The 12485-nt window shown below is 40.5% G+C and overlaps 1 protein-coding gene and 1 non-coding gene across 8 annotated transcripts in view; one reads left to right on the top strand and one right to left on the bottom strand.

Annotated features, from left to right (window-relative positions):
- Positions 1 to 12485, bottom strand: part of LOC120717031 (plasma membrane calcium-transporting ATPase 1-like) — a 130150-nt gene that overhangs the window by 52137 nt on the left and 65528 nt on the right. For all 7 annotated transcript variants that reach the window (XM_040004877.1, XM_040004829.1, XM_040004862.1 and 4 more), the window contains one exon: positions 2734 to 2931. In XM_040004877.1, the coding sequence (XP_039860811.1) occupies positions 2734 to 2931 (198 nt within the window). The remainder of the gene's footprint in view (positions 1 to 2733; positions 2932 to 12485) is intronic.
- trnap-cgg lies at positions 101 to 172 on the top strand. The gene has a single exon. It is a non-coding gene; the product is annotated as a tRNA-Pro (tRNA).

Here is a 12485-nt window from a genome sequence, read left to right as displayed (position 1 = left end):
CAGGTGGCGAGATGGAGAGCTCTTATTGGAAAGGTTAGGCAATAATGGCTGACTGTGTAATGATTTAATGAACAGGTAAGGCAAGAAGCTCGTCGGTGCTGGCTCGTTGGTCTAGGGGTATGATTCTCGCTTCGGGTGTGAGAGGTCCCGGGTTCAAATCCCGGACGAGCCCTGAATGGTTTAAAAAATATTGCAAGAAGCTCTAAGCTGTGATGAGGTTTAACCCTCTCAAGCCCAAATTAAGTTTTTTGTTGCTAATGCACAACCAAGTCCTGCAGTGGTACTTCTGAGTAAAAAAAACTCATAAAATATGTATGTGGGGTAATCAGGTTGTTATGTCTTAACTGTTGCAAATCTGCAACGTCTGTCTGGAGAGGGTTAAGATGACATATGGTATTGTATTGTGCATTTAAAGTGGGAATCCTGAAATTCCAAGTTTCCAGTTGCAATTTTCATCTGGATGCTCTCTCAAGTCAGACTTTCTACTTAGAATTTGGAGACGCAACAAAAAACCCACATCTGAATTCTTAAATTGCCGTGACAACCATAGACCAGTGGAATATGCTCCACTCAGGCATAACATCATCACATTATAATTTTTTCTCTTTTGGATTTTTATGAAGGCACAAAACACAACATTGCACAACAACTGTATCTCAGTTATCCTGCTTTAATAATTGTAAAATCATTAAAATTTAATTAATTGCTCAGCTGTCTTTCAAATTAGCAAAAAGCAAAAATGACCTGTATCCTTCACAGTCAGGAATACTGTCAAAAGCTAAACAAAAACTTTACTTAAACAACTTTATTTACAGTACATATAATATATACATCCCCATATAAATAATAATATAAATTAAAATATAAACCAACTACCTACATATATCAGAATACTGAAAATAAATAATAATAATTAATAAATACATGTTACTTTTGGAATAGATGCAGTAATTGTGGGACGTGCAAAGGTTTGAGCTTTCAGTAACACCTATGGGGTTATCACAGCTTGGAAAACCTTAACCTTTAATCAGCTGAAAAAGTTTCTACTCCTAATTTGTCATCTTTCAGAAATTCATGACTAGCAGATAATTTCCTGTTTCTAGATAATTTTAGACTCCCTTGCATGCAAAGCATCTTCACAATCCACAAACATACTGCTCCCTTTTTCAGCAAACAGAGCTTTGATAATTAAGGCCAACAAAACATATTTTATCTCAGTCTGCACACAGCAGCTGTTACTCTGATCCAAATGCTGCTTTGCTGACCACACAGACTGACTTTTGTGACGCAGCAGCAGGTGAGGTTTTTCCTTTGATGTGGGCCCTGATTGTGAATGAACCCCACGCAGCGAAACAGTGCAGCATCACTTCTGTGTCAGCTAAACATTCCCGTTGCTGCTCCTCTGCAGACATCTTGTTTCGATTCCTGGCGCTCCCATCAACCACCACTACTGAATGACATTTTAGACAGCAAGCTGGAAGTGCTCTGATTTCCTTTTATAGCCTTCCCTGCTTCGTAGGCATCAGCTTCATTTTCAGATTCTCACTCACTTGATTAGAGGAGCCCGTGAATGTGTGAGTGTTACCACGAGGCTTAAAGACTCAGATAATTTATCAGGCTCTGAATTGTCATCAAGTGACAATTCCTGATGGCAGTTCTTAACCTCTCTTAGCCAACTCAATTAAGGCTCACCGAGCTAATGAAGTTCTTGCCACAATTATAGTTTCATTATTTGAATGACATAAAACGTATCTGCGTGTAAACACTTGAAGAAAGTCACGTTTAGATGTTTGTTTTCTGCACCAGTTTATTTTCTTACTTCATTTTAATGCAAAAATTGACAGTAATGGAAACTAGCCCAGTAACTACTGACATTTTTAAACAAATCAATGATCAGATTTCTTGTTTTATAAAAGTGGATTACGTAAAAATGAAAGTAAATAAATCCACTTATAATTTACCCAGAAAAACATACCCGATAAAAGCATGTAATTAAAATAAACAACATGGATATAGAAAAAAAATGCAGGTGGCCGCTGGTGCTACCCCTCAGCCCCTTAGTAGATACATGTATGGTATTCATTTGAAACTCCCATGTCGCCTTCTTTCACAAGATTTCACAAACTTGAGTGTCCACATCAAGTTCTAGTATTTTATAACAGTGCTCTAATTAATCTGCATCTGTGCATGACACCCATTCAGTTGTGACCAACCCAGCCAGTCAGCTGATTGCTGGGCTTGCCTTTTTCAGGTGTTTAACCCTTGTTGCCTTCCACCTCACAAAGGAAATGATTTCACTTCCTGGGAGTCTAATAAAACGGTGGTTTTCTCCTCCAAGTTAGCTTCACTTGCTTTGGTTAATGTTGGAGTTCCCTCTATTTTAAGCCACGGGTAGTTTTGTCTTAGCAGTTATTTGATTTCTTAACTAATTTAACTTAATTCGTTTAAAATAATAAAATTATCCAGAGAAAAACTCCAAAAACCAGACGACACGCTGCAAACAAGCGCTTGGCGACAGTGGGAAGGAAAACTCCACTGGAGAAACAACCCTCTTTGTTATGTCTATGTGTGCAGCTTGCTATACTGATACCTTAGCACTGCCACCTCTCCATATATGTTCATCTCTGGCTCTGAAAAACCACCAGCTGGCAGCAGCTAAAATGCTCAGGTTGAGTCTTCAGTGTACCGAAAGCAATGGGTAAAGACACAGCGTCTACGACGATCTACACTGACCTTCACTGTCACCGCCAGGTGGATGGTAGAAAGACAGGCCCAGTGAGATGATTGCAGCGATTTCCAGAATGATAAGCGTGACGTCCTGCAGAGCTTCCCACACCAGCTGCAGGAATGTCTTGGGCTTCTTTGGGGGGATAAAGTTCTGTCCAAATGCCGTGTGACGTTTTTCCAAATCGACAGGGTTACCAGACAGACCTGCAGACACAACCGAAAGGTCATGAATATTGACATCAACATTAGTTATTGTTCTTTAGTAAAACAGTAATTATTCTGACATGTGGATGGAAACTTGGAGAAATGTCAAATGAATCCAGCAACATGACAAAGAGTGCAGACATACAGACACAGTTACAAAGAACAAGGACTTTTTTATATCAATTTATTTTCGTTTTTGCACTTTTTTTAAGGCTTGGGTTTTATTTTATTTCTGTTAACTGAAATTATTTAATATTTTAAAGAACTGTGCAGAGATATACCTTTACTCCGTTTTCAGTATTTCTGTGAGTGTGAGTGTTGCAGTCAGACTGAAGTGTGTTGCTGTGTTAATATTTAGTTAGAGCAATGCTGTTTATAGTGCTAAAGTTCACCGGCCCTAAATATCTCAATGAATTTGAAATATAACTATTACAATCTTGTTCTGCAAGACATGCTTTTTCCACCACAGCTTATCAGCAGCAGCAATAGCAGCTGTGTATAAGGGTCAAAGGCTAACTCCTGTCTTCAAACTTTATTATGTTAACTCACCACACAGGGCAGAAGATGCACTTTAGTAATAGAAAGTCAAGATCAGCCCCCTTTTGCTGCAGGCTGCAGCATTTCCACACACAGTACTTATTTGAGCAATTCACCAAAACAGACCTGTTCCACCCAGAAACCATCTGCAATGACATACTCATCATTTCCGCCACAAAAAAATGACCTAAAGGTCAGAAATCTGGTACACTCAGGTTCAGCTACAAGGATTGGAAAAATAAATCCCCTGATCAAGGGTGAATTATAAGCAGCTGTGATGGGGTGTGTTATTTTATAAGTTTCAGTGACGATTCCTGAACGTTTCTTTTTGTTTCGCTTTGTTTTGTAACAGCGGCTGAACTTTTGTGGCTTGCGACCTCTAAAACAACCCTTCATTCCAAGTTACAACCGTCTACGGGCTGCAATTAGTTCAACCAAAGAGAAATGATGTAATTAACTTTTAGAGGGTGATGAACTGAAAATCACAGGAAACCTAAATATTAGTGGAAAGCAGATAGAAAGCAGTCATCCTGCCACCCTTCAGCTTTATTCTGTGGCCCCTCGTGTTGATCACAGTCACCGGGTCAGGGACCTCCACTGTGTGTGTGTGTGTGTGTGTGTGTGTGTGTGTGTGTGTGTGTGTGTGTGTGTGTGTGTGAGCGATGAAACCAAAGCAGCCTGAACTGACCCAAGTTCCCCTCCCGCTGAACACGCAATCTGCTGCTCCACCAGAGCCAATCTGCTCCACGTCAACACAGCACCACCCGTTCAGACCAGCCCAGTCTGGATGAGTTGCTCACAGGAAACTAATGAACCATCCCGCTAATCAAATTTGAAATCTAAATGAACAAATTGACAGATTATACACATTTTATACTGCAGCAATCATGATTTAGGGCTTATCAAAACCTTAAACTAAAGCTGGAGCCTGTCCCAGCCGACACTGGGCAAGAGGCAGCAGACTGTGGACAAGTTGGCAGTCAACTAGATGTCAAGAATCATCAATTAACCTGACAGGGAGAGCACGTAAACACAAGTTACAGTCTCGGTTGTTGTGTCCTTGGGCAAGACCCGTTGTCTACTGGTGGTGGTCAGAGGGCCCGGTGTCGCCAGTGTCTGGCAGCCTCGCCTCTGTCAGTGCGCCCCAGGGTGGCTGTGGCTAAGATGTAGCTTTCCATCATCAGTGTGTGTGAATGGGTGGATGACTGGATGTGTAAAGTGCTTTGGGGTCCTTAGGGACTAGTAAAGCGCTATACAAATACAGGCCATTTACCATTCAACCAGTTTAAGGTGAAAAAACTACTGGTGGACTAAAGTGGGTGGGTTTTTGTGTCTAAAGGGGCGTTCCAACAGGAAGAGACTGACCAGACCATTAAAGGTCCACAAATTTCAGCAAATTTTGAGATTAGCACCTGAAACAACTACCAATGAGAGCGAAGGATAATACTGACTGAACTTGTTAAATCTCTCCAAAGAGTCCTGGGTCTACCCCGGGGCTTTCTTCCGGTAAGACAGGCCCAGAATACCTCACCTAGAAGCCATCCTGGAGGCCTCCTAGTCAAATGTCTGAATCACCTCAACTGGCTCCTTTTGATGTGGAGGAGCAGCAGCTGCACGCCGAGGCCCTCTCAAATGGCTCCACACCCCATCTCTAAGGGAGAAGGAAACCCATTGTTGCCGCTTGTAATGGGTGGCAGTCAGAGGCGGAGGAATGTACAAGGAATGTCACCTTGCTTTACAGGAACATTTGCTCTATGTTGCAGTGTAAATGTTTATTCAGCACTGTTTTCTAGAAGGACTTTTCATAACGTTCACCTCAAAACAGTCTGAAAACACCTTCTGTAACTGCAGTCAAACCTCACCTTACTTAACCTTATTGTTTAAGAGTAAAACACTTTCCTTAAACACACCATTAGAACTTGCAGATGGTGTTTGCTATTTTTGTGGAAGCATCCCTTCTAGCAGAGTTGCATCAAATTTCTGCTAATATCAGTCACTGGATTTCTCCAACTAATCAATGAGTTCACTGAATTGAAAAATGGCAATGTTTCTCCTCTTATCACTCTGCAGAGAGATTGCTCCCAAACCTCTGCTTACCGAGGAACAAACAATATCACTGAGTTATTGATTCCAGAACTGTGACTGTCATTTTCCAGCCGTGGCTCATATCTCGTTGCTCATTCATTCTCCATATAAAGATAGTACAAACAAAAAGATTTCCCAGTCGCCCCAGATGCTCAGAAAGACGGAGACACCAGGGCTTCATCCATCTTCAGAGCTCCTTACTTGTGGTTTTATTGAAACTGGGCTTAAATTAGATTTTAAAAACACCAACTGCAGTTTGTTAATTAAAAATGGATAATCAGCAGCTTGTTTCTGTATTGATTTTCATTCACCGGAAGAATCTCAACAGTTAGCTCTTTAAAATCACGTGTTCTCGTTAACTTTAACTGGTGTTTGCTGCAACTTTAATGCCACACACATACAACTGAATGGAAAAATAGTGTAACCACTTGTTTAATTATGTATTTTTCCACTAAAGTCTGATCATCAAAGACGTCCTCCTCATGGTCACGCGGGCACCAACATGGCTGCTGGGGATTCTTAGAGAAATCGGGAGGTATGCAGTGGAACGTGATCTGAATGTTAACAGACCCCACTGCCAGGATCTCTCATGAAGACAGCCTCCATGTCATCATGAACGTGAGCTCAGCCATGTCTCTGCCGTCACATGTTTTAATAACGGACTCTTATTCTCGCTCTCTCTGATGATGCTGTCCAGACGGACCGAAAGAAGAGTTCCTCCTCTCCTCATCGTGAATTCTCCCCCGTCTGTCACACTCCTCTTTGGATGCAGTAATGAGGTGAAACTATGAGACACTAGCTTCTGCCATTTTGAGGGTTTGCCTACACACAGCACACACAGACGTACTAGTTTCATGCCATCTAATCTTAATTGGACAGCTTCAGCGGCAGAAATATTCCACATTAAGGCTGACCGAGATAAGGTGAGAGATTAGATGTGGTAAAGGAGAGATGAGAGGAGGGCAAATAAGGTGAGGGAAGAAGAGATGGGGTGTGGATGGTGTAATGATATAAGGTTAGACGGAATAAAATAAGGAGAAAGGACACAACGCGAGATAAGAAGAGACAAGTTGAGATTAAATAAGTTCAGTGAGATCAATGAGATGTGAGGCGGCTTAAGACAGTAGAGGTGAAATGTGATTACAGAAAATTAAAGTAAGGTGATCCTACGGCATAGTCACACCAAACCCAATCAAAACCTATGCAAAGACACAAAGTAGGGGATGTGTGTAGAAGTTAATCTGTGTGTGGATGTTAAAGATATCACATTTTCACTCTGTGTCTCAAAAATCTATCAGCAGACACTGGCTGTCCCACAGACTGTGGATGCTCCTGAGCCCACTGACAGTGCAAGTATCTGCAGCTAAACTCATCGTTTCCAACAGGTCAGAGAATGACTGGGGTCTGGTAGTGAGTCAACTAAGTGAGCTGACTTTATACTATCATACCTTAAATAGCATGAGCTAATTCTGAATCAAGTAAGCTGATCTGAAAACATAAACTTTGACAATTAAAAAAATATTTGAATATTAATATTGTAAACTGTTATCATTGGACTCACGCTTTGCATAATTCACGGTTCAAAATAACCCTTTTTTTAAATCTCCATCAGCCTCGGTACAGCACCTCAGTTCATCTTTTGTCTGAAACAAGCAGCTTTAGCCTTTAAGCTAGCTGTCTTTTGTTGGTTTAATCAGAAGGCAGGCAGAGCTCTGTGCCTGAGATGACCACGACATAAACTCGCTTAGAAATACAGACCCAAGAGCAAAAAAAACCCCCCACAAAACTGCCAAAGTGAGCATTTACAGCAGTCTGAACCCTGAATCTGTGGCTCATAGGGATTAATGTTCACCAGTATAAATATGAGAAAATAAGGAATGAAGTATTTTTTTGGATACTTCTTAATGATCCTTGTCTAATGTGGCACTAGTTAAATCTCTACATGCTGCAAACCATTTGCATTCTTTGAACAGATCATTTCCAAGCTTTTTGCCTTTTTTTTTTTTATAGTTTTATTTTAGCAACTAAAGGTGACATGACATATATTAAATATAAAAATGAGAGCACCCTACCATGCAGTGGGATAAGATAATATACAGTAATTCTGACACAACATAACGGAGCTGAGGACAGAATATCTTCATGATGAGCTATGACACACTCCGATATTTTAAAAATACACTTTCTGTCACAGGCACCATTGGCCATGTTTCATCACACTGTGGTTTAGTTCAGAGTCCAGTTTGATCATGCTGAGGCCAGTGATTGTCACTGAAAGCTGCTGTCAGATTAAAATAAAGATGAGTTCAATCACAGAGCACCTTTACTGAAGGTTTGAACGATATGAGTCTGTTTTTTTCCCCATTTAATGCTGTGATTGTGAAATCATGTTTCATCTAGTGCTTGGCATCAGCTTCCTGTTAGCAAGCGTCCCCGTGGAGATGCACAATAAAGCTCTAAGATGACGTTCCAGTAAAAGAAGAGCAGACCGCCGCACACTCGCCAGTCACAGATGTTTGGAAATTTCAGCTTCCAGCAGAAATGGGCTACCTCGGTCCAAAATGAGAACTCTTCCAATCTACAGTTTTATCAGCCACCACACAGTTCTCACTTTCATTCATTCTTCCTCTACTACAAAAAGACACCACTACAGAGACTGAGGACTATTTGTCCTTTCTCTGTCCTCCATGCTGCCAAAACCGCTTCACGTTTCCTTCATCCTCTCTGTGGTTCTTCCACCTCGTCGTTTGTTTGTTTTTCTTCCTTTCACCACCATCCCACAGCTGGACTTATTGAGAAAAACAGCAGCAGTAACAATTCATGCTGAAGTCACACACCCGGATCTAATAACAAAATAACAAACCCTGTACTGATAATTTAGTTTAGGAGTGGCTCAGGAGGTAGGGCAGATCATCTATTAATCGGAAGTTTGGTTGTTTAATCTCTGGCTGCTCCACTCTGCATGCCAAAAATAAGAGGGCGAGATACCGAACTCCAATTTAATCCTGATGTGTTCATCAGAATGTGAAGATCACTTAAACATAGAAAAAAGTGCTCATCATGTTGTATAAACATGCTTTAAGAGCTTGAGTAGAAAAGTGCTATATATAAGAACAGGTTCATTCAGTAAAAGAGAACCTATTATGCTTTTGCCCATTTTCTGTCAGAGATACAGTGGGGAACACTCATAATAAACATGGCCACTGTTTGAAATAATGAAGTCAGTGTAACTGCAGGTAAATCTGCTGACCCAAAAGCCTTTCTCATTGCAAAAATGTGGATTAGAAACAAAAAAGCAATTTATTTGTTTGTGTTCATGGATATTAATTGTCAAATTTTTTTTATAACCATCAGCAAGATTTTGAAAATAACTTTCATTTCAGTAGGGCACGAATGAGTTTGTATGAGACCAGTCTACAGCTTCATTTTTAAACAATTGCACTCAGGAACACACAAAGCTGATGAACTGAGGCGCTGCACTAACGGCTAGTTTAAAATCCAGAAGTTATTTGTGTGTCTTGGATGAATCCACATAATCACTAAAAACTGGCAGTCGTGCAGATGTCTACACGGAGCCTGAAGTAATTTAAGTCAAGTGTCCCCTTGTATACTCCGATATGGATACAAATACACTGTTAGTATTAACAAAGTAAATATCATATTATAAAAATGAGCCAAACCCATCCAGCATAGCACTGATTTAAGCTGTGCGAGAATAGTTTTCTTATACTTTGCCTTATAAATTCAGAAACTGCACAGTTATTTCTCGGTTCACATTTCAGAGTCAAAGATCCTCTGATGGTATTTTTTCAAAACCCTTAAGCTGAGAAAAGAAACAGGTATAAAGTAACAAAATCCAACACAAGGTACAAGGCTTTTTCTACAAAGGGCTCCGCTTGTTTCATCTTTTGCTCACACAAAAATAGGTTATCATTAAATAGTGATAAGACAAACTGTTGAACAGAGAGTTCATGCAGAAGTGGTACAGCGAGCTGCAGGGCATGTCAGTAGGCGACAAATATTTAACAACAAATGAAACAGAAATTACTTTTTTTTTTGAGGCTGTTTAACCTTTTGTCCATGTAAAAAGGCAAGCCTATGAGTTTGACTATCGACGATGGTTTTTCCAACGCCTTACTGTGGAAAAAAAGAAGACAGTTTTTGAGCTTTCAAATAATAAAATAAATTATTAAAACTTAAAATTTGTCTCGGACATCTTTCCTACCTTTGATCTCCTACAAAAAAAGTTTTTAAAAATTTACAACTGCCAGCTAAATATATTCTTCTTCATTTAAATGGACCTGTTTGATATGCATGCTGCACTGATGTGACCTGACATTACGAACAGTGACTGAAATGATGTCACGGGCCTAAATTGGGAACCATCTCGTTAAAGAGTGATTAACCTCTGAAATTCCACCAGGTCATCGGTGAACCACAGAGTGGAAGAGTTGGGCTGAGGCTCCATTTAACTACAAGTGACACAGATGCTTTCAAAAAATAGAAGACGGCAGCTTTCAAACCAGCCCTCTGTCATGCATTAGATGAGATAAGATCCGCCTTTATTAGTCCCACAGCTGGGAGTGAAAACTCTATATGAGAAGATAAATGTGAGATTTACCCTACCCCGAAATAAACACGCTGTAAAGTAACAGTCATCACTACACTGTTCTCTTCACATGCTGTAACTGTCCATATGTGGGGATTTTTCTGGTAACCATGGCACTAAATTGCCCCCCACAGCACAAAGATCTTTTTGATATCGGGATGAAGCATTTACGGCCCTGTTCTCTTGGTCTCCATAATATTCCTGAAAACTGAGAGCATGAGCGGTAAAGGATGACTACATCACTTTTTCCCCACATCCCTCTAGACCAGATCCGGTAGTGTTCACATTACTGAACTCTTAAATCTGCATTCATCTTTGTAACGAGGTGTTTATTCACTGCATCCCTGCTATAATATCCCTCTCTAGATAATTGTCTCGTCTTGTTTTCTCATGTCCTGGATTCTTACATCTTCTCTCTTCTGATGAAGAACTTACCTTCTGTTTGTTTCCTTGCGTAATAACACCAACACATTTTTCTGATATAATGTAGAGAAGGGCCTCATATTGTGAGAAATTGTTATTATAGTGGGATGTAAGTACATTTTAAAAAATTGAGGAGCTAATACCCCTGGTCACTGTGAAAACGTGGATAAAATTTGTTTTTACTGATGTCTTTTCCATAGATGTTAAAGCACTTGTCTCTTTAGTCACTGTTCCTCTAGAAATACAAGCATGCTGAGGACTTTGCTACTGTAATGCCTGCTATTATTTTCCTTTTCTCTTGCTATCAGAATTTGTGTCATTGCTCAGCATTTTTCATATTGTATATGCCACAGAGCAGGAATAGATATCAATTGGTTGACTGTACAATGCAGTTTTATTTGGTGGTCAAGTTTCTATTCAAAGCCGTCACCAAGTCCTGTTTAATCTGGATGTTTCTTTCATTGTTTGAGGCCTCAAGCTTCCTCGGAACCACTTGCTTTTCTTTCAGTGCCAACAGCACCTTAAATGGAGCCTGGTGACCGAATGAGGCCTATTTTAATAATTAGATAAAGAGAAAGCACATCGGCAAACTCTACCAAAAACAGGCACAGATGTGGATGCAGAACAAACATTTAACACAGACTGCATAAAATACAGGAGCAACTATGTCAAGATGTCTAGAGTTTAGCTGTGATGATTTCACAATCTTGTTTTGTTTGTTTACTTCTTTGTTGTTTGGAAACAGTTGCATGGCAAACATTAGCTAAAACTGTACAGCTGTGGTATTTCTATCAGCTATTGTTAGCACTGGCTAACCATTTTGATTAATAAGGTGCGTCTGATTTAATGTGAAAGGCTATTAAACAGGGTGCTAATTTGGGCGATCGTGGCTCAAGAGTTGGGAGTTCGTCTTGTAATCGGAAGGTTGCCGGTTCGAGCCCCAGCTCGGACAGTCTCGGTCGTTGTGTCCTTGGGCAAGACACTTCACCTACCGCCTACTGGTGATGGCCAGAGGGGCTGATGGCGTGATATGACAGCCTTGCTTCTGTCAGTCTGTCCCAGGGCAGCTGTGGCTACTGTAGCTTGCCTCCACCAGTGTGTGAATGAATAGTGGAATTGTAAAGCACTTTGAGGGCCTCGATTGCTTTTCGAGGCCCTCAAAGCGAATGCAATCCATCCATCCAAGAAAATTGTATTGTGTTTTAAGAGAGGAAATTCCCCCACCAGTCTCTGAAAGCTGCATCACCCCTAATATTTTTACTTTTTTAAGCTTCAATATAATTTTAAGCCAGCCTCAAGTGGCCACTGAAAAAGTTCTTTGGCACTTCAGCATGCCATTTTTAACCCTCCTGAGGTTATAGCTTAATCCAATATCTGCCCAAACTAACTCCACCTGCTGTTGTCAGCAACACATTTTTTTAAATTTAATGAGAGCAATAAATTGTAATGTGTGACAGATAAAAGTATCCTGGCTGAACGGAGGACCAATAGTTCACCTGAAGCATTTCATTCACAGGCTAAGCCAGAGATGGAGAATGATGACCGTGATGACCATATCACCGGTATGAAGAGACGAGTGTCTACAGGAGATAGATTTCTCTTTAACACAGACTCGCATCCTCTGTTGCAGAATGACACAAGGCTGAGCTTTATAAGTCCTCAGGTCTATCCTCTGAACAAAACCAGAGACCAGGTACGCTGCAAAATGACTTACACTGTATTTAAATGTGTACGTCTCGAAAGAAAGAAAGAAAGAAAGAAAGAAAGAAAGAAAGAAGAGTGTCTTTGTAGCTTCCTTCCTCTTGCTGATTGCTTAGAGAAGCGTTCAGCTTGAATTGGCAAAGACATGGATGTCCTGAGGCTGTGTGTGTGTGTGTGTGTGTGTGTGTGTGTGTGTGTG

This window comes from Simochromis diagramma, unplaced genomic scaffold, assembly GCF_900408965.1.
Source record: "Simochromis diagramma unplaced genomic scaffold, fSimDia1.1 OVJJ01000320.1, whole genome shotgun sequence".
In the NCBI taxonomy this organism is placed as follows: Eukaryota; Metazoa; Chordata; class Actinopteri; order Cichliformes; family Cichlidae; genus Simochromis; species Simochromis diagramma.
This window is presented reverse-complemented; position numbering and strand designations above follow the sequence as displayed.